The sequence below is a fragment of the Pan troglodytes genome, chromosome 23 (genome assembly GCF_028858775.2).
Source record: "Pan troglodytes isolate AG18354 chromosome 23, NHGRI_mPanTro3-v2.0_pri, whole genome shotgun sequence".
NCBI lineage: Eukaryota > Metazoa > Chordata > Mammalia > Primates > Hominidae > Pan > Pan troglodytes.
The window spans coordinates 44,374,702-44,402,109 of NC_086016.1; the positions used below are offsets into that span (position 1 = coordinate 44,374,702).

At 54.6% G+C, this 27,408-nt stretch overlaps 1 protein-coding gene across 2 annotated transcripts in view; it reads right to left on the reverse strand.

Annotated features, from left to right (window-relative positions):
• Positions 1 to 5,401: 5,401 nt before the first annotated feature.
• NFAM1 (NFAT activating protein with ITAM motif 1) overlaps positions 5,402 to 27,408 on the reverse strand; it is a 54,437-nt gene continuing 32,430 nt past the window's right edge. For both annotated transcript variants that reach the window (XM_063808074.1, XM_001170811.7), the window contains exons 4-6: positions 19,908 to 20,006; positions 9,432 to 9,521; positions 5,402 to 7,664 (exon numbers count right to left, since the gene is read on the reverse strand). In XM_063808074.1, the coding sequence (XP_063664144.1) occupies positions 7,605 to 7,664; positions 9,432 to 9,521; positions 19,908 to 20,006 (249 nt within the window). In that variant the 3' untranslated portion in view covers positions 5,402 to 7,604. The remainder of the gene's footprint in view (positions 7,665 to 9,431; positions 9,522 to 19,907; positions 20,007 to 27,408) is intronic.

Consider the following 27,408-nt stretch of genomic DNA (forward strand, 5'->3'; position numbering starts at 1 on the left):
TGGGGTTTTGCCATGTTGGCTAGGCTGGTCTCCGACTCCTGACGTGAGGTGATCCGCCTGCCTTGGCCTCCCAAAGTGGTGGGATTGTAGGCGTGAGCCACTGTGCCCAGCTGGAGGTAGCATTTGAGCAGGAATTCCTCAGGCAAAGAATAGGGTGCAGGGCCTCAGGGCAGGGAGAATGGTAGGAGCCCAGACTCAGAGGTGGGGAGCTCAGCATCTTGGGGAACAGCAGCCATAGATGGAAGCATGAATGGAGCTGGGGTGACTTTGGGCCAGTAGGAGCCAATCAGAAATGAGCTGGTGGACTCCATGAAGACAGGATTGTCCATTTCTTATTCCAGCCACAGCACTGGGCTTGACACATAGTTGGAGCAGGACAAATGTTGTTAAAAGAATGAAGGATGGCCAGGTGTGGTGGCTCACACCTGTAATCCCAGCAATTTGGGAGGCTGAGGCAGGCGGATCACTTGAGGTCAGGAGTTTGAGACCATCCTGGCCAACGTGGTGAAACCCTGTCTCTACTAAAAATACAAAAAATTAGCCAGGCGTGGTGGCACACATCTGTGATCCCAGCTACTTGGGAAGCTGAGGCAGGAGAATTGCTTGAACCTGGGAGACAGAGGTTGCAGTGAGCCAAGATTGCGCCACAGCACTCCAGCCTGGGTGATAGGAGGGAAACCCTGTCTCAAAAAAAAAAAAAAAAAAAAAAAAAATGCCAAGCATAGTGGCTCACACCTGTAATCCCAGCATTTTGGGAGGCTGAGGTAGGTGGATTTCTTGAAGTCAGGAGTTTGAGACCAGCCTGGCCAATATGGTGAAACCCCATCTCTACTAAAAATACAAAAAAAATTAGCTGGGCCTGGTGGCACGTGCCTGTAGTCCCAGCTACTCAGGAGGCTGGGGCAGAAGAATTGCTTGAACCCAGGAGGTGGAGATTGCAGTGTGCCCAGATCACACCACTGCACTCCAGCCTGGGCCTCACAGAGAGACTCCATCTCAAAAAAAAAAAAAAAAAGAAAGAAAGAAAAGAAAAAAAAAAGTGAAGGAGTGGTAGGAGTGGTAAGAGCCCTGAATGTGAGACTAACGGGTTGAGCCCCGATCCTATGGACAGTGGAAACCACTGTGAGTTTTGGTATAGGGTGTGAGGTAGGGGTCATGTAGAGGTTTGGCTCTCCCAGCACCAATTGTTGAAAAGACTGTTCCCCATTGAATGATGGTGGCCCCCCTGTTGGAATGAATTGACCATTACCATAAGGTATGGCAGGCTTTTGAGAGAGGAATGATGTGGTCAGATATGTATTATAGAAAGATCAGGTGAGACTTGTTTGGACTGGGAATGGCTGGGAGGAGGAGGGGTTGGAGGGAGGCTCTTATGGGTGGACTTGATGGCAGGGGGACAGAAGGGGCATCTGGGGAGAAGAGACATCCCTGGATCAGCCCATGGTGGGCAGCAAGGTACAGGGCTATGTCCTGAGCCAAGGCCAGGATCTGGCCCACTTGGGCCTGTGGAACTCACTGGGGGATGGGGATGGGGCAGTCAAGGGAGAGACAGAGAAAATGCCCCCACTCCTCGGCCTCTCAAGGTCCTCAAAGTGGTAAAATAAAACCCACTCCAGATATAACCATTTGCAAAGTCAGTTTTCAGGTAATGAAAGGATTGTAATGGAAAAACAATGCCAATTACAGCAGCATTATCCAGGATTATAAAGCTTCTAAGAGGCGGCTCACACCTCCAGGCATGCTGTGCCTGGGAATTTCCAGGGTAGACTTGGGATCAGAGCATACAGGCTGCCAGGATCCAGGCCTCACAGTGGGCATGGGCTGCTGGGGAGGCCCAACCCCTGGGGCTCTATGGACCTGCCTCCATTTCCCCAAAGAGATAGAATACCGGGAGGCAGGAGGACCCCCCCAACTTCACACATACATACACACACACACACACACACACACACTTCTGAGAAATTGGATAAGAGGAATGTGAGGCTGCCAGCCCATCTCTGAAGGAAACCTGTTCTTCTGTGGGCTTCCCTACTCCTGGGGACACCACATCCCTCCATGGCTCTTTCTGCCTCCCCCATCACCTCCCCTACCTGGCCTTGGGGACAGCAGGACTGCACACATGCCCTTGGGGACAGCAGGACTGCACACACGCCGAGGCAGCCCAGCGTTGCTCCTCCTGGGCTGTGTGACCTGGAGCCAGTCAGCTTTTCTGAGTGGTAGCTTCTGCTTCGGTAAAATGGGGAGATCACCCCTGCCCACCATCACAGACCTATTTTCAGGATTAAATGAAATATTCTAGATAAAGAGTCCGAGGAATAGAAACCAGTCCAACCTCGGGGCCTGGCGATTTGGTGGCGACTGTTAGAACAGTGAACTTCTATGCACTGGGTCCCAGGAATCCCTCCTCATTTCCCATAGGGAAAGTTTTGCAGATGTGTGTGTGTACAAGGATGTTCCCTGCAGCCCCTTATGTGAGGTTGAAAAATCATAAACAACTGAAAAGGCCTTCGATAGGGGGCCTGATTAAATTAGGATCCATCTGTCCTGCAGGATCCTTTGCTGTAACTGGAGTCTGGCAGCTCCTGTGTGCTGTCTCCGGCAGATCCCACCACGTGGGGCTGCATCAACAAAGCAAGTGCAAACAACACCTACAAAATGAATGCATCGCGGCTGTTCGGAAGCCCGCACGGCGCTCCATATTTTACATGTTCACAGGTAGACACCTAGATGCCATAAAAGCAGCGACGAAGAAAACACTCCCAAATGACCCGATTGGTTACTACTGGGGAGGGGATGGGTATGGAGGCTGGGAGGTGGCAGGTGCATCAGAGGAGTTTCACTTTGCTGTAGTTTTAATGTTTCACTGTAACATATGCTTCTGTCACCCACATATGTCACCTCCAGACACACACAAAACACACGCCAACACCAAGTTCAGAGAGTCTGGCCTGACCCGCGCTCAGTCAAGGCTGAGGCCATCATTCTGACCACAGGTCAGGGAAGGGAGACTGGGGAGGCCCCCTCAGGTGGGCAAATGACATCCCCTGGCATTGCAAGGAATGGAGTGATGCCACTCAGCCTGGCTGGACTGAGCCAACGGCCCACCTCTCCTGCATAAGCTGTCTGCCAAGAAAACTATTGAACTACATACAAATCCATCCCTGAAATCCCAGAGGCATCTTTAGAATGGAGCATGGACTTTACATTAGAATGTGCTTTAACAAAAAAAAAAAGAGAGAGAGAGAGAAAGAAAAAGGAAAAACAGGTTTTGCCTGTAACTTGAGTTCAGGTTTGTGACACTGGGTGGCCAAAGAGCACTGCCTACCCTGGCCGAGGCCACCAGGCTCAGTTCCTGCAATATTGGCTGTGAAGGGAACCCCAGCCACACCGGGTTCAGCGCAGAACCAGCACACGTTCCCATGGAAACTCTGCTGCCAGAATCCCCTGGAAATGTTTGCTGAGGAGGGGCCACCGTTTACCGCACCCACTGCAAGTTCTGGACTGGTGGTAGAGGCTGGGCACAGACTGACGTCCAGAAGAAGTCCATGGGCCCTCTGCTAGGGTGGCACCAGACTTCCCTGGTCCCACAGGACGGCCAGTGGCCTCCTAGCTTGGTTCTGGGCCCCCGCCTGCAAGCACACTTGGCAAGGGGGGCTTCAGCAGGCTCGCAGAACCGAGTGGCAAGGCCCCTGCTCCCAGAGGCTGGTTTCCCAGGATGATTTTCTCAAGCAAGTGCTGACAGAGCAGGAGTCAAGCGGGGGGTGGGGTTGGAGGCTGAAACCCATTGAAGGGGTCAACTTCCTAGAGGCAGGCAGGGATGCCTGGGGGTGCCAGACGTGGCCGAGATGTTTCTGCAGAGGGGAGGTTGGGAAGACCTAGGAGGGCAGGGCAGGCTGGGCCGGGAGAGATGGTGGGAAATCCCACCAGGTCAGGGGCCAGTGGGCAGAGGGAAGCATCAGCTGAGACCCAGAGACACGGCTGCCCTGCTGCGGTAGGGCCCAGGGGCAGGGGCCTGCAGGGGCTGCCTGGGGCTTCCCTTCCCCGCCCTAACTCCAGTCCCCACTCAGGACTGCTCACATCCGTCCTGGAAGGTCCACAGCTCCCCTTCACCTGGGCCTCACCTACTCCACTCAAGCCACCCCATCCCCCTTAGCTTTTCCCCTCCAGGCCCATTCATTCAGCTCCTGCTAAGCCAGCACCCTCCTTCCCTCACCTCTCTGCTTACCTTGCTCCCACCCCCAGCTCTGGGCAGCCCTGGCCTGTCCATCTGATCGTGCTACCCCGCAGGCACTCCTTAAAGGCATGGCTGCAGAGAGCCTGGGCCCAGCTCCCAGGGAGGCCTGCCTCTCACTTAGACTCCTCTGTACTGCCCCAGAAGCCTATTTCTTCTGAAGGACGAGTCTTGAAGGAAATGCACACCCACTGAGCTTCTGCCTGAGCCAGGGAGTCCCCTTCTGTCCTTTCTGAGACACTGAGTAGTGTTTGTTTGTTTGTTTGTTTGGACAGAGTGTGCTCTGTAGCCCAGGCTGGTGTGCAGTGGTGCCACTTCGGCTCACTGCAACCTCTGTCTCCCAGGTTCAAGAGATTCTCCTGCCTTAGCCTCTCGAGTAGCTGGGACTACAGGTGTGTGCCACCACACCAGGCTAATTTTTGTATTTTTAGTAGAGACGGGGTTTCACCACGTTGGCCAGGCTGGTCTCAAACTCCCGGCCTCAAGTGATCCACCCGCCTCGGCCTCCCAAAGTGCTGGGATTACAGGCATAAGCCACTACACCTGGCCTGAGCTGTCTTGAATGTCACTGCAAACTGAGGCTCAGGTGGCCAGTGACTTGCCCAAGTCCACAAGGCTGTGGGAGGTGGAGCAGGGATTCAAGGGAGGCCCTGAGGCCACCCAGCCTGGGTGGGTCTCAAAAGCAATTTTCTTCTCTTTCCTCCTCCACCCATTCATAGTGGAAAGCAAGCCTGCACCCCAGGAGCTCCCATTCATACCCTCTCTGTCCCCTCTCTGTTCTTCCTCCTCCCGCCTGCCCCATGCACCTCCCACCCTGAAGTTCCCTGCCACCCCTCGCCCTGTGCCAGCTTGTCTCTGCAGGCTTTCAGTCCTGGGGGCTGGAGAACAGGTGCTCAGTCCTCTTTGCTGCCCACAGAAGTCTCAGAAAATTCTTGCCCCACCCTCCCTTGGGCCAAAGCCCTTTAGGGTCCCGTCCTTTCATGCTGTGCTCTCCTCCTCCTCCTCCTCCTCCCTGCCTCTCTCCTTGCTCACTGAAGACCTCAGCACCCACTGCCTCCCAGCCTTGCCCTGAACCAAGCACAGACGACCACCACGCTGGCAATGTCTATGTCCACCAGACATAGACAGAGGGGTGATGGATCAGCCCCCAAGAACCTCCTACGCCACAGGGAGGAGTTGGAATTTTATTCCAAGTGAGGCAAAAACCATGCAAGGTATGCAGCAGGGGAGGCCAAGGCCAGGTGTGGGTTTAATTGGGGTCTGTCGGCGGCAGGGCAGCTGCAGGGAGTCCGTGTTGGTGATGCCTGGGCCAGGGCACAGTGGTAAAGTTTAACCCAGGCTCCCCTGTCTACCCCTGAAAAAGACTGGAAAATGCTGAGTCCCAGCCAAGGGTCCAGGGTCTAGGAGCTGAGGTCAGAGAGGCCCAGGAGGTGGGGGAGGCAGGCCCAGTGAGGTGGCCCTCTCCTGGTCTTGCTGGCTTCGGTTTTCCCAGGGGAGCTCACTGCACCCTGAGCGGCATTGTCCCCCATTGCCCTGACCCTTGTTCCCACCTCCTTGGCTGGTGGAGCCAGGAGCCTGGGAGGCCCCTGTGCACACCTGGCAGCTTCACCTCCCCAAACAGGCCCGGAGTTCATTCAAATCCAGCCTCTGGGAGCAGGGGCCTTGCCACTCGGTTATGTGAGCCTGCTAAAGCCCTCCTTGCCATGTGTGCTTGCAGGCGGGGGCCCAGAACCAAGTTGGGAGGCCACTGGCTGTCCTGTGGGACCAGAGAAGTCTGGTGCCACCCTAGCAGGGCCAAGGGACTTCTTCTGGACGTCAGTCTGTGCCCAGCCTCTACCACCAGCTTTCCCTTCCCTGCAGGGAGGGGCATGACCTGCAGAACCAAAGGTGCCTCTGCGAGCCAGTAGCCCAGTGCTGCTTGGGGGCAGGGGCGGGGCCTGTGCCTTGGGTTCCCCACCCTCCCTGGGCACATTTGGGGTTGGGGCAGCCCACACGGTGGGGTGGGAAGATTGACCTGCCCATTTTACAAATGAGCAAAGGTGGGAGAACTCAGGGAGACATGGGGGAGCAGAGGGAGGAAGCAGAGCCCAACAGCCCGGGGCACCCGGACCCCAGCCACTGCCTGCCTGTGGATGGGTTTCTGACCACGGTGCAGGGCTGCTGTGAGGAGGAAATGAGGGTGATGTGGGCACTTGAAACAGCAGAAATGGCTCAGGGCCAGGCACTGGGGAGCCACTGTCCCCATGGGGCTTGAGCTTCTGCCTCAGAGGGACCTTCCGGCTGCCATTGAGGGTCCCAGCACCAAACCCCACAGCTGGACCACTTGGGACCTCAATCCACAGGGGGCCAGGGCTGGGGCCTATGGCAGATAAAGATAGAGGAGGAGGGCTGGATGAAGCCACAGGTGGTGGGCACAGGATAGGCCAGACAGAAGGGACTTTGGGGGACTCCACCTTGGGTAGAAGGAGGGACAGCTGAGGTCCTGTGGTGGAGAAGGCCTGGAGCAGAGGGTGACCAAGGAGATGACACAGTGCATGTACAGGGCCAGGCCAATGGGAGTGGGAACCCTTGGGAGAGGGAGCTTCAGGCCATTCATTCAGTTCCTGTTTAGCCAGCACCCTCCTCCCCTCATCTGTCCCTCTGCCCTCACCCCAACATGCCAGAATCTCCTTCCTCTCCAGCTTGTACCCAAGCCCTCTCTGCTCCATGCCCCCAGCCTGCTGACCACCTCTCAGCCATGTCCTGGGCCTCCAGATCTGTCCCTGATCCTAGTCTTGCCTCTGAGGGGTCCATCATCCTTGTCTGTCCCCCAGACCTCCCACGCCAGCCCCTGCTCCCACGCTGCCTGGCTGCCTCGTGCCTCTGGCCCAGCTGGGTAGGTAGGGATTTGCATAGCTGCTCCCCAGCTCCTCCATACCTCGGCTCCCCACACAGCACTGCTAGGCACCCCTGCAGGGTCCTCCCTCAGCTCAGAGGCTGCCCTGCTGGCTGAGGTGCAGGCTGGTGCCAAGAGAGCCAAGAGAGCATGCTGCTCTGTCAGCATGAGGCAGTGAGCAGGGCTCTGGGCAAGGGTGGCATCCAGGAAAGCCCTTGAAGACTGAGGGGCGCTTTGCTGGTTGGGCCAAGGGAGGAAGGGCCTGCCTGGCAGAAGGAACAGCCTGGGCAAAGGCCCCAAGATGGGAAAGCCTTGGCAGTTGGGGTATAGAATGGGGGGGCAGTGGGGCCGGCCAAGACAGGAAGGGCCTTGAATGTGAGGGTGAAATGATGGGGTGTCCCTGGGGGCCTTACTCCCAACTCAGGTCAAGGCCTTTGGTGGCAGGGGCTGCCCCGGTCCTCTGACCCAGGGCAAGCTCTATGAGCGGTGGAGCCCATCCTAGAGATTTTCATAGACCACGTTAAGTTCGCCATCATCTTCGAATCTATGCGGTCTCTCCTGGATAGAAAAGAAGAAAGGGAGGGAAGGAGAGAAAGAGAGAGAATGACCATTAAGAATGAACTTGCACTAATTTAGTTTTAGCCAGAGGGCAACAGATCACTTCCTGTGTAGCTTTGATGGGGGGCCTGCCCTCTGTCTCCAAGCCCACCTCCCCAGCCTCTTCCCCCACCATGCTGCCCCCACCCCTGCCCATTGCCCTCCAGCCACATGGGCCTGCCCTTCCAGCCTCAGAGCTTCCCCCACAGCTCTGCCCTCTGCCTTCTGCCCTCTGTGTGGGATGCGCCTCCTCCCACAGACACACCTGTTCCATGACTGCCCCCTACTCACTCTGCCTGCGGGCTCATCATAGGGTCCCAGGGACCCCCTCCCTCCCTCCCCACCCTGGCTGGTCCCTCCCAGAAGAACACCCCTCACAACAGGGCTACAAATGCCTCTGTGTGTCCATGGGGTCAGCGACCTATTCCTGCAGACTATGGCTCCCAGAGGGTAGGGACATGCCTAGTTCTCCTGTCCAGCACCCCAGGGCCTGGCACAGGGTGGGCACTGCCGGAGATGTCCCTGCTTTCACTCAGGGTCTAGTTGAGGGCTGAGTATAGAAAGGGCTTTGAGAACAGGCGATTTAACAAATAGTGCCAGCCCGAGCCAGAGAAGGCCAAGTGCCAGGCGCCCGCACTCCCCGACAGATGCTCCAAGAGGCCTGTGGGCTCCTGTTCTGGCTGAACAACGCCTCACGCTTGACGGTGCTGGAAGCTCTGGTGCAGATGTTATTCAGCTTGGAACACATTTGAATTCAGAGGCAGTTGGTATTGCAGGAAAACACTGCTCATCCACTTTACAGATGAGCAAACAGGTTTAAGAGAGAAAGTATGGGCCGGGCGCGGTGCCTCACACCTTTAATCCCAGCACTTTGGGAGGCTGAGGCGGGTGAGTCATGAGGTCAGGAGTTCGAGACCAGCCTGGCCAACATGGTGAAAACCTGTCTGTACTAAAAACACAAAAAATTAGCTGGGCACAGGGGCGGGCGCCTGTAATCCCAGCTACTCGGGAGGCTGAGGCAGGAGAATTGCTTGAACCTGAGAGGTGGAGGTTGCAGTGAGCTGAGATCGCGCCACTGCACTCTGGCCTGGGTGATGGAGCAAGACTCTGTCTCAAAACAAAAACAAAAACAAACACACACACACACACACACACACACACACACACAAAACAAAAACAAAAAAAAGAGAGAAAGTATGATTGGGTAATATGCTTGAGGCCCCATCATGACAATCACAGAACCCTGACCAGGCCAGCCCAGCTTCTACCAGCTCACACTCTAGCTCCAGACTTTAGCCAACACCAACCTGGGGGCAGCTGGAAGCCTAACACCCCTGTCTGACTGACCATGTGGACACTGTGCCCAGTGATAGTTACAGTGGCTCATAGTGCATGGGCACAGCTGGGTCCCAGGCAGCTCTCTCAGTACATTCTACCCTCACTGAACATCTATGAGGTGGGTACTGTTAGGTTGCTCAATCTGCACACAAGGAGATTCAGACACAGAGAAGTCAGACACCTCGGCCAGGGCTGCACAGTGGCTAAGGGACAGCGCAGGAACTCAAACGCACCAGTCCTCTTAACCAGCAGACCAGCTGCCACCAGGAGATGGCTGGGATTCCACAGCAGGTGGCTCACTTCCATGTCCCATTTGCCCCCCAGCTTCACCAGTGATGGGAGGGTCAGATGGAGCAAGAAGCCAGGCTTGGTGCCCCAGCGCCTGTGTACCTGGGAGAGGGGGCTCTGCTTGGCGGTGGGTGAGCTGCCATCCTCATTCTCGATGCAGGCATAGACCTCGGTCTCGCGGCGCTGCAGAGCCTACAGGAAACGGGGTGCCAGGATCAGGGGCAAGTGTGTAGAGGGGCAGTCCCTGGCCCCAGCAGCCAGCCCCCTGCCTGTTACACACCCCACCGTGGGAGCCCAGGGGAGGGTGAAGCCCAGCCACACCTTTGCACCTGCCACCCCCTTTCCCAGAGTCACCTTTCCCCTTCCCTGCCTATACAGGGCTGACCCCTCTCTGTTCTCGGCCACCTCCCTAACCTCCCTTAAGGACCTCCAGTAGAGCCTTGTATTCCACCTGGAGGGTTCTATCCAGGCTTCCACCTGGCTGGCAAGAGAAAGGGCCAGGCCTCCTCCTGCTGTCCCTGCCTGTCCCTAGGCTCTTAAGGGCTTGGCAGCCAGCAGCCCCCTGCATGATACCTGTGGCCACTGCTCCAATAGGATGCCCCCATGACCTCTGCCTTCACCCCCGCTGTTCAAAGCCCCGGCCCCTGTGAGGGTCCTCCCACCCACCCATACCCTCTAGCTCTCCCCAACCCCCACCCCAGCCTGTATTCAAGGATAACCCAGGCACCCACTGGGGTCACACTCCCTGGTCATCGAGCCTGTGCCCTGCTGGGGGATTCCAGAGTCCAATCCTGGTTCTCAGCACACCCCTCATCCCCCTTGCCTGTCACTTTCCTTTCATTCCCCTCAGCCACCCCTCCCGGGCCACCTGGGCTGCTGTCATCACCCATATGCGCCTCCCTGGAGGTCTCAAGCTCCTGCCACCCACTCTCTGACCACGGTCCCCCCACAGCCCAAGCCTCCTCCCAGGAAGCCCGAGTCAGTGTTGAGCTCAGCTGGGCTTGGAGGCCATGTCCCTGGCCTCATGGCTCCTGCACTGGGTCATGTCGGAGTCCTGCTCCCACCAGCATCTCACCAGATGGGAACCCCTTGAGGGTAGGGACCATGCCTAGTCTATCTCTGGGTTTCTGATTCTACAGCTGTGCTTGGCACAAAGGGAGCAGCACCAAATGAGCTATGGTAAGGGGGCTTCCCCGTCACTTGGGTGTGTCCTAGGCCCACTCACTCTTGGCCCAGCTAAGAAAGGCCTAGCCAGAGACCTCAGGATGGTAGAAAGAACCGGGGCTTTAAAGTCAGACAAGAGTAGGTTCGAATCTCGGCTCTGACTTCTGCCAGCCAAAGGCAACCCCTTAACCTCTCCATGCCTCAGTTTCCACGTCTGTAAAATGGGAATAATCACATCTATTTTGCAGGTTCAATGCATGATTAAATGAGATACTGTGCACAAAGGGCCACACACACAGTCAGGGAAGTAGTAGGTGCTTAATAAACTGCTGTTGAATGGTCAAGAGAAGCATGAGGCCTGCCCACCTCCCCTCTCTGGGATCACAGACCAGACCCTCCCTCAGAACCTGTTGGACTCCGGAGCAGAGCCCACCAACAGCCTAAGCAAGAGCAGAAGCCTTTCCTTCCTGAGTGTACGTGTCATATGGATGCCGGCTGGTTGCCAAGGAGGCGGTTTCCCTGGCAACAGGCAAGCAGGGGTTGCTGAGGCAGGCTGGAGAGACAGGTGGTGCTCAGAGGCAGGAGGAGGGCGGGAGGCGGGCGGGAAGGAGGGAGGGAGGCAGGCGCCAAGAGGCAGCTGGGCATGAAGATCCAAGTAATAAACCATTTGGCACTTGGGAGACCCTCACTTCAAGGGCATCAGACATGGGGATGGTGGGGCGGCCCTGAGGACGAGTTCAAGGGGTCTCTGAGCCAGAAACAGGCTGGGTCTGGGGAGAGGGGCTTCCAACCTGCTTCCTTGTAGGAAAGGGACCAGGGCTGCCCCAGGAAGAAGCCTCATTTCGAATGGAGGGAAACTTCCAAGTCCTGCCCTGCCTTGTGCGGCCTTCGTGCCTGTCGAAGTGGGGGACAGTGGAGGAGTCGGGGAATAGGCGAGTGGGCGGTGGTGCAGTGGGCAGGGCAGGAGCAGCTGCGGGGCTGAGGGCAGGGGAGGCTGCGGAGGTGGCCACCAATTAGCAGCTGCTGAGTGAGGCCTTGACAAGTCCTGACCCGCTGGGTGCATTTATATGCAGGGTATGACCTGCATCACCAGGCTGTGAAATGCAGGGTGCAGCCTTGGCAACAGGACACCCTTTGAGCTCCTGAACCATCCCCTCCTGGCCCTCCCTTAGGTATGCCTGCTGGGAGATTGCACAGGGCTTGGAATGGGCCACTTGTGGGGCTGGGGATGGGCTGGGCTGGGCTGGGGGTTGGGGGCTGGGGGCTGGGAGGGTGCTGGGCTGTGGCTGGGCTCGGTGTTGGGGGCTGGGGGGCTGGGCTGGGCTGGGCTGGGGGCTGGGCTGGGCTGCGGCTGTTTGTCTGGGATCCAGGCCCTCCCGGCCCTTTGCCTCCTGCTGCCCAGTGGGCAATGGTGCTGACCCCAGTGATCATCCAACTGGCAGAGGTGTGAAGTCAATGCTGAGGCCTTCTCCAGGCAGGCTGAGGCCAGAGCTGAAGTTAGTGTCCCTGGGCCTGGACCTAGTCTGAGAGTCCTGGGCATTGGGGGTGATGGGTGAGATCTGGGGGTGTTGTTCGGGAAGGAACACACTCCGTGGAGAAGCAATTCAGCTCTAGACCAGGCAGTGGAAATGGGGAGCCCCTGAAGGCTTTCCTCACCAGGCATCAGAGTCGTGTGTTAGAAAGGTCCCTCTGGCAGCAGCTCAGAGCAGGAATGGGAGCAGGAGGGCCTGGAGGCTGAGAGTAAGATCGAGGATGCTGGGCCAGGCTGGGCTGGGACAGAGCCGCCGGGCGGGTGGGGGTTCTGAGTACTGCTGCTGAATGAGGATGCAGATCACATCCTGACGCCTCACATTTGCTACTGAGTGTCCCCACTTCCCTGTGCTGGGCCCCGTGGAAACCCGGACACCCTGGGAGGTAAGAACAGGCTTCTGCCCATCATATAGTAGGTGACCCCTGAGCACTTACTGTGTGCTGGGTGCCAGGAGGCTCTAGATTGACAATAATCACAGTAAAAGGTAGCCATGAAGGCACTGGAGAGACTCAAAGAAGGAAGATAGGGAGGTTGGGATGGGACAGGAAAGGGGAGAGGGGGCAATTTTGAAGGGGAAGTCAGGAAAATGCTGCACTGAAAGGTCCCATGAGGGTAGAGAGCTGAAAGAATGAGGGAGCGGGCCGGGCGCGGTGGCTCACGCCTGTAATCCCAGCACTTTGGGAGGCTGAGGAGGGCAGGTCACCTGAGGTCAGGAGTTCAAGACCAGCCCGGCCAACATGGCAAAACCCCGTCTTTACTAAAAATACAAAAATTAGCCGGGCGTGGTGGCGGATGCCTGTAGTCCCAGATACTCAGGAGGCTGAGGCAGGAGAATCACTTGAACCCGGGAGGTAGAGGTTGCAGTGAGCCAAGACTGTGCCACTGCACTCAAGCCTGGGCAACAGAGTGAGACTCCGTCTCAAAAAAAAAAAAAAAAAAAAAAGAGGGAGCAGCCGTGGCCAGTGTCAGGAAGGCCACCCTGGGGCAGAGGGAATAGCCAACACAGAGGCCCAGGGCGCTGACCTTGACCCTTGGTGAGAGGGGAACCTCTGCAGGACCGTGGCGGTCGTAAGAACTGCTTCACAGACCTCCGCTTCAAGGGATCGGAACTGACCAAGGGCTCAAAACTGCCCAGCTGCTGGGCCTTGAAACCTGTTACCACATTTGCATGGAGGCCACATGCCTCTGACCTGGGCACTCCTCACACCCCTAGGCAGTGTGACGGTTTAGGGGCTTCCTTCCCTTGGGATCAGACCTGCTCCGCGGAGGGGCTGCTCTCCCAGTCTTCCCCAGCCCCTTCCTCATCTTCTCTCCCAGAGGGTTTCTCTAATAAACCCCTTGCTCACCTAACCCCATCTTGGTGTCTCTGTCTCAGAGGGCTCTGAGCAGAGGGCCATGATCTGACGATGGCTTACCAGGATCATTGGCTGCTGCCAGGTGAAAAACGAACAGGGGTCTTGGGGGTGTGGGTAGGGGGACACAGGGAGGGGAAAGGATAAAAATAGACCAGCTGCTTAGAGACCAACGGCAGGACTCCAGGCAAGAAATAGGAGTGGCTCCCACCAGTGTTAGCGCTGGGGCAGTGAGAAGGGCTGGATTCTGGATACGTTTTGAAGCAAGATTTGTTGATGGATCAGATATGGGCAGTGATTGAAACACAGATGGAGAGAATAACTTCAACATTTCCAGCCTGAGCAATGGGAAGGATGGAGCAGCAATGAGGAGACGTGCGTAAAAAGTTGGAGTTCGAGGCTGGGCGCAGTGGCTCACATCTGTAATCCTAGCACTTTGGGAGGCTGAGGCGGGTGGATCATTTGAGGTCAGGAGTTCGAGACCAGCCTGGCCAACATGTTGAAACCCCATCTCTACTAAAAATACAAAAACTAGCCGGGTGTGGTAGTGCGCACCTGTAATCCCAGCTACTCAGGAGGCTGAGGCAAGAGAATCACTTGAACCTGGGAGGCGGAGGTTGCAGTGAGCCGAGATCACGCCACTGCACTCCAGCCTGGGTGACAAGGCGAGACTCTGTCTCAAAAAAAAAAAAAAAAAAAAAATCGGAGTTTGGTTTGAGAGAGATGTTGTTTAGACATTCAAGTGGGGTTGACTCTGGTGTTCAGAGGAGATGTCTGGGCTGGAAATATAAACTTGGGAGTTGTCAGGATATAGATGGTCTTCAGAACCTTGTGGCTAAATGACATCACCCAGTGAAGGGAATGAAGAAGAAAAAGGGTCCCGGGATGGGCTCCAACATTTACTCCAATCTTTACAGTTCAGGGTTCCACTGGTTCTGGAAGAGGAACAAGTGAAAGGGGCTGAGGAGGTGTGATGGTGAGGCAGGGGAGGATCAGGAGAGTGTGGAATGTTCTGGAAGCAAGTGAAGAAAGTGTGTTTGAGGAGGAGGGAGAGCTCAAGGGTGTCAGATGCCGTTGATTCATCAAGGAAGGTGAGGACCGAGAACTGCCCATTGGTTTAACAATGTGGAGTCAATGGTGACCCTGAGAAGGAAGGTTCTGGCGAAGAGGAGGGTTGCAAGCCTATAGAGAGAAACAGAAAGGAGAGGGAGAGGGGCTGAAGGTGAGAGGGCTCTGTCAACGCTGGAGGAACTCTGTTCTAAGGTGCTGTGGAGAAACGGCAGGGAGCTGGAGGGGGATGCGGGCTCAAGGAATTTCAGATGGAAGAAATCACAGCATGTTTGCAAGCTGTAAACCAATATTGTACCGTTAACCCTGTTTTGCAGATTATGGAACTAAGACTCAGAAAGTTTAAGTAGCAGACCCAGTAAGCAAAAGAACAAGGCTCAGATGGGGGTTTTGGTGGGTTTGTCTGACCCACCCCGAATTCATGCTTTTAATATGTCAAGTTTTTTCTTCTATTTTTAAATTTATTTATTTTTATTTATTTTGTGACAGAGTCTCGCTCTGTCACCCAGGCTGGAGTGCAGTGGCATAATCTCGGCTCACTGCAACTTCTGCCTCCCGGGTTCAAGTGATTCTCCTGCCTCAGCCTCCCAAGCAGCTGAGACAACAGGTGTGCACCACCATGCCTGGCTAATTTTTGTATTTTTAGTAGAGAGGGGGTTTCATCATGTTGGCCAGGCTGGTCTTGAACTCCTGACCTCAGGTGACTCACCCACCTCAGCCTCCCAAAGAATAGGTCAAGTTTTTTTTAAAACAAATTGAAGTAGTAAAGCTTTTTTTTCATGTCATAATATGCCATGAGCACTCTTCCACATGAATAAAAAACAAGAATTGACATAATTAAAAGAAGAAATAGACAAATCCACAATCATACTGGCAGATTTTAACTAACTTCTGTTAAAAATTGAGAAAACAGGCCAAAAAAATCAGTAAGAACCAGATGTGGTGGTATGCACCTGTAATCCCAGCTAATCGGGAGGTTGTGGTAGAAAGAGCACTTGAACCCAGAAGTTCAAGACCAGCTGGGCCACATAGTGAGAACTCATGAAAAAAATTATTTATTTATTTATTTATTTTATTTTTTATTTTTTTGAGTCGGAGTCTCGCTCTGTGGCCCAGGCTGGAGTGCAGTGGCATGATCTCAGCTCACAGCAACCTCCGCCTCCCAGGTTCAAGCGATTCTCCTGCCTCAGCCTCCTGAGTATCTGGGACTACAGGCGCCCGCCACCACGCCTGACTAATTTTTTTTTTTTTTTTTGTATTTTTAGTAGAGACGGGGTTTCAGCATGTTGGCCAGGATGGTCTCGATCTCTTGACCTCGTGATCTGCCCACCTCAGCTTCCCAAAGTGCTGGGATTACAGGCATGAGCCACTGCACCCAGCCAAAAAAAAAAAAAAAAAAGTTTAATTAGTAAGGATCAATTGTTAATCCTTAATGAGAGTACTCATTCAACAGTTTTGAATATCTAATTATATGATGGCTATGTGGTGTTTTTATTTTTACCTAATTCCACAGTGATCAGAGAGTATGTTCTGTATGGTTTTTAATCCTTTTGAATTTTTTGAGACTTGCTTTATGGCTCAGTTTATATTCTGTGTGCACTTGAAAATAACACGTACCATGCCTGGTTGAATGAGTATTCCATATATGTCAATTAGGCCAAGTTTGTTGATCATGTTGATAAAATATTCCATATCCTTATTTTTATTTATTTATTTATTTTTGAGACGGAGTTTCGCTCTTGCTGCCCAGGCTGGAGTGCAATGGCGCAATCTTGGTTCACCGCAACCTCCGCCTCCCGGGTTCAAGCAATTCTCCTGCCTCAGCCTCCCGAGTAGCTGGGATTACAGGCATGTGCCACCATGCCCGGCTAATTTTTTTGTATTTTTAGTAGAGATGGGGTTTCTCCATGTTGGTCAGGCTGGTCTCAAACTCCCCACCTCAGGTGATCCACCAGCCTCTGCCTCCCAAAGTGCTGGGATTACAGGGGTAAGCCACTGCGCTCAGCCCTCCATATCCTTATTGATCCTTATTAATTTAAAAAAAAATTTTAATGGGGTCTTGCTATGTTGCCAAGACTGGTCTCAGACTCCTGGGCTCAAGCAATCCTCCCACCTCAGCCTCCTGAGTAGCTGGGATTATAGGTGTGTGCCACCACATTACATTAAGCAAATCACATTTAAGTAACCAGTGAGGCAAGGAAGAATTCTCAATGGAAATTTTAAACTGAAAGATAATGAAAACATGACATATCAAAACTTGTGGGATACAGCTAAAGCCATATTAAAGGGAAGTTCATACTGTAAGTGCACAAATTAGAAAAGAAGAAAGATAAGAAATTACTTAAGTATCCACCCAAAGAAGGAAGACAATATTTTAAAAAAAACCTTCCCCAGAGACTGGGAAACAAGACAAGGATGCCTGCTATCACCACCTCTATTCACCATCATTGTATCAGAGGCCTCAGGCAGTGCAATAAAGTGGGAAAAAAATAAGGTATAAGGATTGGGCCGGGTGCGGTGGCTCACGCCTGTAATCCCAGCACTTTGAGAGGCCAAGGTGGGAGGATCACTTGAGCCCAGGAACTCAAAACCAGCCTGGGCAATATAGTGAGACCTTGTGTCTACAAAAAATTAAAAAATTAGCCAAGTGCAGTGTCTCACACTCATAGTCCCAGCCACCCGGGAGGCTGAGGTGGGAAGATAGCTGGAGACCGGGAGGTAGAGGTTGAAGTAAGCCGAGATCACACCTCTGCACTCCAGCCTGAGTGACAGAGAAAGACCCTGTCTCAAAAAAATAAAATAAAACAGGCCAAGCGTGGTGGCTCACGCCTGTAATCCCAGCACTTTAGGAGGCCGAGGCGGGTGGATCACCTGAAGTCAGGAGTTCGAGACCAGCCTGGCCAACATGGCAAAACCCCATTTCTACTAAAAATACAAAAAAATTAGCCAGGTATGGTGGTGGTCTCCTGTAATCCCAGCTACTCAGGAGGCTGAGACAGGAGAATCGCTTGAACAGGGGAGACAGAGGTTGAAGTGAGCTGAGATTGCACCGTTGCACTCCAGCCTGGGCGACAAAAGCAAGACTCTGTCTCAAAAAAAAAATAAATAAATATAAATAATAAAAATAAAATAAAATAATGAGGATTGGAAAGGAAAAAGTAAAACTTGCGTTATTCATAGATGACATGACTGGGTTCGTAGAAAATCCAAAGGAAGGCCAGGCGCGGTGGCTCACACCTGTAATCCCAGCACTTTGGGAGGCTGAGGTGGGCGGATCACGAGGTCAGGAGATCGAGACCACCCTGGCTAACATGGTGAAACCCCGTCTCTACTAAAAATACAAAAAATTAGCCGGGCGCAGTGGCGGGCACCTGTAGTCCCAGCTACTTGGGAGGCTGAGGCAAGAGAATGGCGTGAACCTGGGAGGCAGAGCTTGCAGTGAGCCGAGATCGTGCCACTGCACTCCAGCCTGGGCGACAGAGCGAGACTCTGCTCAAAAAAAAAAAAAAGAAAGAAAGAAAAGAAGAAAAGAAAGTGAAAATGGGGACAAAACCTTTACCCTAAAACCTTATCAAGAGGATTGATAAAATATAACAGGTGTAAAGTCCTGCCATGATCCCTGGCACATAGTAGGTACACAACAAACGGCTCTTGATACCATCATCATTGTTGTGACTGTCACTCTTCTCCGCCCAGGCCCAATCCCAGTTGGTAGACCCTTATGTCAAGGGCTTGGCAAAGTTCTATGACCTCTACTCTCCAAGCTGCCCTGCAACTCTGCAGGCAGTTAGGTCTCTTCACCTCACTCCAGAGAAGTCGGCCTGCATCCTAGAGGCTGTGAAACCCAGGCAACAAGAAGCTCTGCTCAAAAGAGCTCTTCCGTTAAAAATAATCTCATAGAAAGATATTTATTCACGTGGAAAGATGTTCATGAGATGTTCATGAAAAAAATAGCTGTATTGCTCCAATTAAAAAAGAAGTATGTGTGAGTGCGTATGGGTTTCTTTGTATATATTTATAGAAAAAATACTGGAAAATATATTAGTCAATGTTCTTAGTATTTATCCTAGAAGAAGATGGGATTAGGATGCTGGTTATTTTCTTCTTTTATATATATATATATCTCACATATGTGTATGCTGGGGGAGAGGGAAAGTGAGAGTGAGAGGGAGAGAGAGAAATATTTTCATCTAACAGTTGACACCAGAATCCCTGGTAGGGAAAATACCACTATGAGATGCTGGGAGACAGGAGAGAGTATGAGGAAGTCTCCGGCCACGTGCAAAACCGTGGCTGACAGAAACTCCCCAGGATGGGGAAGCTGAAAGCCCTTTGAGAACTGTCACGTTCCACTTGGAACTGTTGGCACTGCCCCACAGGGACATTTCCTTGGCCTCGCTGCCACCTGCCCCATCCTCAGCAGACAAGGCTGTATCCTGGGCGTCCTCTGTGTGGTGTTCTGTGGCGTTATTAGAGTGAGTCAATGTTGTGGGAACAGAAACGACAGCACGTACGAGCAGAACCCAAGCACCATCGCAGCCAGGGGGCGTGCACCTGGGGAGCGTGCACCTGGGGACCTGCAGGGCCCCAGAAGGGCTGTGTGCCTTCCAGGCGTGGAGTGGGGAGCCCACCTGGCGGTGCCAGATCTCACGAGATGGGGACCCCAGCTGGCACTGGGTGGCATTTGTTCTTCCCTTGCTCTACTTGGAGCATATGTTGTTCATGGAGCCGAAAGGAACGTAGCAAAAAGAGTGTTCCCAGCCCTCCCGGGCCCCAGCCGCTGGGCAGAGGGCTGCATGCTGGTTGGCTGGCCAGGCTGGGGCAGCCTGGCCTCCTCGGCCCCTACGCTGCACCCACCTTCCACTTCCTGGAGATGCACCCACATCTCCAGGAAAATTGTTTCAGAAAATGCCTACAACACAGCAGAGAGTGGAACAAACAGGGTCCCAACGCATGTCTGCGCTGTGATTGTGACCATGTAAGATAATATCTGCATGTGCCAGGAGGGGAGAGAGCAAATCATTACAAATCACTGATGTGTTAAGGGCGTGGGATGGCGCCTGACCTCTTCCTCTTTTTGTGATTTTTGTTGTTTATACAATAAAAACAGGAGGAAGTGGTAAGAGCTGTTTGGTCAGATGAAGGAGCTTTCTTCATTCTTCACCAACTTGTGCCGTCACTACCCCTTGTCCCAGAATGAGGATCCATGCCAAGGAGGGGAACAGGGCATGGGGGGCACCTGACATTCGTATGCCTTCCAGGAGCCCTGCACGTGTCATCTCTTTTCAGCTTCAGAGAAATTCCACGAGGTAAGAATTGTTATCCCCATTTTATAGATGAGGAACTTGAGGCTAGGAGAGGCCACACAGCTGGTACAAGACTGAGCCAGACAGACCCTGGTACAAGACAGACTCTGCCTAAGGCCTGAAAGAGGTGGAGGGAGCCGGGGGCCCCGGGACTCACTGTGTAGACGGATTCTGAAGGATGCTGCTTGGGGCTGCTGGCAGATCTTGGATCTGGGCACTTCCTAGTGGGGTCCTTCCCTGGACCCCGCATCCGCTTCTGTAGGGAGAAAGGAGTCAGGGCCAGGGATGAGTGGCTCTCGTCTTCCTCCCCGCACAGACCCCCCAGGGGAAAGGATGGCAGATTGTCATGAGGTCACGCAGAGATTCATCACTCAGTCCCTCCCACTCACCCTCTCCAGGGAAACGTGGCAAATGCCTACAAGACCTGCATCAAGCCATTCCTGCACCTGGAGACACAGGAAATGGAAAAGGCCCACACGAGGTGATGTCCCTGGACAGAGCACCTGGCTGGTAGGGACACAAGCTACTGGGAACAGTGCCAGTGGGGCAAGGCCCCAGGGACTGAGCCAGCAGCCATGGGTGGGCCCCTAGTGGTGCCAGCCAGGTCCAGTGTCCAGTCCTCCTCTGCTGTCACTGGCTCTGGCCTCGAGCGAGCCAGTTCCCCTCTCTGGGCCTTGGTTTTATTTATTTATTTATTATTATTATTATTATTATTTGAGATGGAGTCTCACTCTGTTGCCCAGGCTGGGGTGCAATGGTGCAATCTCAGCTTACTGCAACCTCTGCCTCCCGGGTTCAAGCGATTCTCCCGCCTCAGCCTCCTGAGCAGCTGGGACTACGGGCATGTGTGCCACCACGCCCGGCTAATTTTGTATTTTTAGTAGAGATGAGGTTTCACCATGTTGGACAGGCTGGTCTCGAACTCCTGACCTCAGGTGATCCACTGCCTTGGCCTCCCAAAATGCTGGGATTACAGGTGTGAGCCACTGCACCCGGCCATGGGTCTTGGTTTCTTCAGCGATAACCCTCCTTTGTGAGACTGATGCAAAGTTACAATGAGGGCACAAGGAGTAGGTGCCTGGGGCTTAGGAGGTGCTGCTTAGAAGGCCCTTGGTCAACCAACACACACTTGATAGCACTGGCAAGCCAGGCAGTGTGAGGAGGTGGGCACCGTCCCTACCCTCCTGGAGTTTAGGGACCAGTGAAGAGATGGAGGATGAACCAGTGGTTTTGCCGAAACATGGTATGTGGGTTGATCGCCAGGCACAGAGCCTCTGGCACATGAGGAGGAAACCAATGCCCCACTGGGCAGAAGCGATATTGAAGGTGAAATCCTGAGGGCAAGAAGTTCATTTAGCAAAAGAGGGAGGAGGGAGCCTCAGGTAGAGGGAACAGCAGGTGCCAAGGCCTGGAGGTCTGGAGGCACTCGGAGAAGGTCAGCATAGGCCAGGCATGGTGGCTCATGCCTGTAATCCCAGCACTTTGGGACTCGGAGGCCGAGTCGGGTGGATCACCTGAGATCAGGAGTTTGAGACCAGCCTGGCCAACATGGCAACACCCCATCTCTACTAAAAATATAAAAACTAGCTGGGCATGGTTGTGGACGCCTGTAATCCCAGCTACTTGGGAGGGTGAGGCAGGAGAATCGCTTGAACCCAGGGGGCGGAGGTTGCAGTAAATCGAGATCACACCATTGCACTCCAGCCTGGGAGACAGAGCGAGATCCCATCTCAAAAAAAAAAAAAAAAAAAAAGAAAGAAAGAAAGAAAAAAAGAGAGAGAGAGAGAAGGTCAGTGTGTGGCCCAAGAGGGGAGCCTGCCTGGGAGGGGCAGGCGTGGCGTGGCCGTGCTGGCTGCATGAAGAGCATAGGAAACATCTGAGGGCTCGAAGTGGGAGCGCCAGGGTCAGAGCTGTGCTGGAGAAAGCTCCCGCTGGTCACAGTGGAGGCTGGGCCGGGCCTGCTGGGAAGGTGAAGGCTGGGGAGTCACGAGGCGGTACAGGCAGCCCTCTGGAGGCAGAGGGAGGTGGCCTGGACATCCCCCCTCATTGCAGGCACCACATGGCCACTGCTGACAGTGGAGCCACAACTGCCTCATCTCAGGGCAGAAGCTAATTAAAAACCCTGGCCTCTGCCAAACCCCAGCCCATTTACTGCAGGATTAGCTGCTGAGAGCTACTTAACTCGCAGGCAGAAGCCGGCGCCACCCCCAGTCACAGCACATAATGGCTCAGAGCATGGAGCCAGGTAGGGTTCTCAACACCTGACCTGCCTTCTCTCACGCGCCCTCCACAAACCGCAGGTGAATCTTTCCATCCTCTCTGTTCTGTACATGAGGGAGTGAAGGCTCAGAGAGGGCAGGTGACTTGCCGAGGCCACGCAGCCAGGAAGTGGCAGAGGCAAGATTTGAATCCAGGTCTGTGTTTCACCAAGATATTGACGAGACAGGAGCTGGAGTTTTGATTCCTCTGCTTAGTTAGAACGTGTAAGCCTCACAGACACAGAGCAGTGCTGGCGTCTGTGTAGCACTTGACAGTTTACGAAGTCTGCTGGAACTTGTCCTTATTTTCATTTAATTCTCATAACAGCCAGAGGAGGTGGGCATGGAATTGCCCGTTTAACAGACAGGGGGCCAGGTGCAGTGGTTCATGTCTGTAATACTAGCACTTTGGGAAGCCAAGGTGGGTGGATCACTTGAGGTCGGGAGTTCGAGACCAGCCTGGCCAACATAGTGAAACCCCATCTCTACTAAAAATACAAAAATTAGCCATGTGTGGTGGTGAGCACCTGTAGTCCCAGCTACTCGGGAGGCTGAGGCAGAGAATTGCTTGAACCTGGGAGGTGGAGGTTGCAGTGAACTGAGATTGCACCATTGCACTCCAGCCTGGGCAAAAAGAGTGAGACTCCATCTCAAAAACAAAACAAACCAAAAACAGGAGGGGGAAGCTGAGGCTTGTCCAGCTGGTAAAAGGCTGTCCTTGGATCAAACCCAGATGTGTGTCCTCAAATCCAGGGCCGCCTCCCCTGCACCACCTGCTTCTTGAGGGCACCGTCACAGTCAGAGGTTGTGGTCTGCCCCAGTGCACCTCAGTGCCTCCTCTTGTCAAGGCAGCTGGGGACCTAGTGTCTGTCTCTTCACTGAGCTGGCTGGCCTGGACACCACCAGGGCTGAGGATGTGAGCTCATGGGCAGTGGGTCTCCTGGGAGGCTGACCTGGGCTCAGCTCTTTGGACCTGCCGGGGCTGGAAAGCAAGGTCCCTGGAGCTCAGTTAGCTCTTGGTGTCCCTTCCTGGCCCTCCTTCACGCTGGGCCTGGGCTGGGCATGGAGGACCCTGTGGTGAACAAGACCCACGCCTGGCCTCGAGGCTCTGTTAGTGAGACTGATGGGGTTGCCAGAGAAGTGAGTGCCACTGGGGATCCCAGGAAGGAGCCCCAAGTCTGCAGGGGACTGAAGCAGACGTCTCAGGGCCATCTTGCGCTGTCTTCTGAAGACACGGGAGGAACTTCAAAGCTCTCCCAGTCTAAGAAGGTGTCTTAGACATTGCGAACAGCTCGGGGGCAGGAGTGTCATGGATGCACAGAAGAATGGACAGTTAGACAGAAAGGAGGAGATGAGCCACAGGCTGGCACGGGTGGGGCCACGAAAGGCCAAATGCCATGGTGTCTACCCGAAGGGCAGTGGGGGCCACCAGGGAAGTGGCTGCAGTTGCATTGTATAAACCTCCCTCTGCTGCCACAGATGCGGGGTGGACTGTAGGTTGGGGCTGGCAAGGGGAAGAGGCAGGATCTCCAGGAGAGAGGCCTCCTGGGGGTGCTGGGGAGGCTGGGCCGGGGCAAGGGGTCCCGTGGAGGAGGGAGGGAGCCTTCTTGAAAACTCACATTACATTATGGGGGTGGGGCTGCTTTGCTCCCTGCCCATCCCTGCCCACTGAGCGCTCTGTCCTCGGGGCCAACATTTGCCTTTCAACTGTGATTTTCAGATGAATCACTAGTGTGGCTTCTCCCACCACGCCCAGCTCTCTGTGGCCCAAGTCTCCCCTCCCTAGTAGATGGTGGTGGGACAGGGAGTCACCAGGCCTGGGCTGAGATCCAGCTGTGCACACCAGGGGTGCTGCCATCAGCAGCTCAGGAAGCCTGTTGGGCCTCAGCTTCCTCCTCTGTAAAATGGGAGCAATAATGTGGCCTTGCCCACCTCACACCCTGGCCACTTCTGCCTTATCTTCCAGGTCCTCGCATGCATTTATCCTGTCATTCCTTCCACAAGCATGCACTGCGTGCCAGGCTCCCCCAGGTGCTGGGGACACTAAGTCCCCCGCCTACAGGGGCTATGCTATGGCAGGACAGACAGCATAAAGACAGACGCCAGGTTGTGACGGAAGCCAGGGCGTGGCAGCAGAGACCTATATTCCAGGAGAGGGTGATGGAGCCCAGCCTGGGACACCTAGGAAGCCCCGGGGAAGGTGCTGGATCCGGGACAGACTGAGTGCAGGGCTTGCTGAGGGATGGATGTGGGGAGAGAGAAGAGCCGAGCACAACTCCAAGGCTTGGGCCTGAGCATCTGGAGCACGTGTGCTGGGACGCAGAGGACTCGGGGACTGAGCACTGCTCTGGACGCATGAGGTGGCGGCACCCTCAGGCCCCCACGTGGGGCTGTGGACCGTGGTCTGGAGCTTGGGGAGGGGTCTGAGCAGCAGCATCTGTGGACAGGGAATGCCACCCGCAGAGCAGAAACTTTGCCGCAGGAGCACAGACAGAGCGTGGAAGGGCTCGGAGGAAGGGGCCCGGGATGTGCCAGAATTTAGAGGTCACCAAGAGGGGGGTGACCCAGCAAAGCTGCCTATGGGGTGGGACAGAACCAGGAGGGCATGGCGTCCTGGTACCAAGAGGCGGAGTGTGCTGTGAGGCGGGAGGCCTGCTGTGCCCAACGCCATGAGAGGATGAGGATGAGGACGGGCCAGCCGCAGGGAGCGCCTGCTCTGGGAAGACCACTTTGACCCCTCAAGTCAGGCAGGAGCCCCCAGACCTACTCTCATGGCAGGAATCATGGCAATCGCTGCCTTCTCAAGAGAGAGACCTCTCCTGGTACTCAAAGCACCTCGGACCCACACCGGTCCCTCTGTGCCTTCTTCTTTTTTTTTTTTTTTTTTTGAGATGGAGTTTTGCTCTGTCACCCAGGCTGGAGTGCAGTAGCACAATCCAGGCTCACTGCATCCTCCGCCTCCCAGGTTTAAGCAATTCTCTGCCTCAGGCTCCCGAGTAACTGGGATTACAGGGGCCTACCACCATGCCCGGCTAATTTTTTTTTTGTATTTTTAGTAGAGACAGGGTTTCACCATCTCGGCCAGGCTGATCTTGAACTCCTGACCGCGTGATCCACCCCCCTCGGACTCCCAAAGTGTTGGGATTACAGTCGTGAGCCACCACGCAAGGCCCCCTCTGTGCCTTCTACAACCCCATGACACAGCTCCTCTGTTTGGCATCCCCACTGGGGAAACTGAAGACTGGAGCACCCAGCTCAAGCTCGCAGAGGTTGGTAAGTGGCAGAGCTGGAACTGAACGAAGGCCCAAGTCTGTGCTTTTAAGCCCCCTGCTGATTTCTACTTCCTTTCTTCCTGAACAGGTCATGACAGCATAACAGCTGATCTCCCCAGCTAAGAGTTTAGCTTGCTGTGTTCCCAGCCTCTGTACAGGGCCTGACACATAGTAGGTGCTCAGCTCTGTCGCCCAGGCTGGAGTGCAGTGGCGCAATCTCGGCTCATTGCAACCTCCGCCTCTCGGCTAATTTGTATTTTTAGTACAGGTGGGGGTTTGCCATGTTGGCCAGGCTGGTCTTGAACTCCCGACCTCAGGTGATCAGCCAACCTGAGCCTCCCAAAGTGCTGGGATTATAGGCGTGAGCCACTGTACCCAGCCTGAACGAATGAATTTAATGACAGGTATGAAAGGGCCCTATAAATGGTAAGCCCTTCAGCAAATGTTTATTGAGGGCCTACTATGTGGGGGGGCCTGTGCTAGATGCTGGGGCTTGGGCAGGGAACAGGCCGAGAGGCACCCGGCCTCACACAGCTGGCCTTGACGAAGAGATGGAGTAAGCTCAGGGGACCTACAGATGACGAGGGCAGAGGCAAAAGAGGTGTCAGGGAAGAAAGCCATGGTGTCAGAGAGAGCCTCTCTGAGCTGGATACATGGGAGCTGGATCCAGAAAGCAAAGAAGGAGATCTCTGGGAGGGATCCCAGGTGCCGAAATACAGAGAACAAGGAGGGCCTGGGAAGCCTCTGCTGTTGAAGGGCCTGCGGGCAGGGCTGACTGTGCCACCTGTGGGTCATCCATTCCTGGGCTCTACCCCCATCCCTCCTGCCCCAGCCCCTCCGAGCAGACTTCATGCATCTCCAGTTCTTACCACCCTCCAGCTCCCATCTTCCCGGGGGTGTGAGCTCCGTGCCCTCCCTGCTGGCCTTTGCAGAAGTCAGGTGCAGGCATTGCCCCGGGAGGCAATGCCATTCTTCCAGACTTGCCCCAGTGGAGTCGCACACTCTGCTCTTTGTCCTCACTGTCCCCAAAGCTGCCAACCGCGGTTCGGGTCCACCCTCTGCCACTTCTGGTTGGTAGTTTCCAGCTTCAATTCATTTATCCACCACTGCAGGTGCTCCCGGGTCCTCTGTGCCTGGAGGGAGCCTCTTTCTCCTGGACTCTCTCCTTACCCCATCCTGCCGCTGCCATCAGGGGCATCCACAGCGAACCAGGGGCTCCCAGGGCTGCTTTAGCAATGCAAACGCAGCAGCTGCTCTGGCCTCCGGGTTCTCTTTCCCTTCCAGCCCAGGCTCTCACATCAGCCATTCTCCCCAGGTACAGAGGGTGTGTGGGCAGCAGAAAGCTTCTACTGTGTGTCAGGCACCCAACTGGTGCTTCAGAAGTGCTCTCCTGCAGATCTCCTGACGTCAGGAGTTTGAGACCAGCCTGGCCAACATGGGGAAACCCAGTCTCTACTAAAAATACAAAATTAGCCGGGCGTGGTATCGCACGTCTGTAATCCCAGCTACTTGGGAGGCTGAGGCAGGAGAATCACTTGAATCTGAGAGGCGGAGGTGCAGTGAGTCAAGATCGCACCATTGCACTCCAGCCTAGGCAAAGAGTAAAACTCCATCTCAAAAAAAAAAAAAAAAAAGTGCTCTCCTTCCATGTTCACTTAGTGGGCAGGTTCTACCCTCCTTACCCCATTTCCAGAGGAGGAAACTGAGACTGAGAGAGGATCCAAACCTGACAAGAGGGCTTGCTTTCACCCTGTTGGCACTTAGCCTAGTGATGGCACACACGAGACACTTTGCAGACATTGCTGGAAGCACAGGCAGGGTGGTGAGAGGAGGAAGAGGAAGGCAGGAGTCACTGAGGCCGTCCTGGAGGGGAGGGAGCAGGGACCAGAACTCAAGCCCAGGGCTCTGAGCTTTGTCCCCTCCTTTACTAATACTGTGATCCAGTTTCTATGGTCCGGTCCCATCTTTGTAGGGCAGGAGCTGACGTTGCTCAGCAAATGGGGGGCTCAAGGTTAAGATCTCGCCTGGCCCCGTTCTGTTCCTTGCCTACTGTGTTTCGTGTACACAGAGGGCACTTGTGTGGGTCACTCCTGTAAGCCTGGGTGGGGGTCCACAGGCGGGGGGAGTC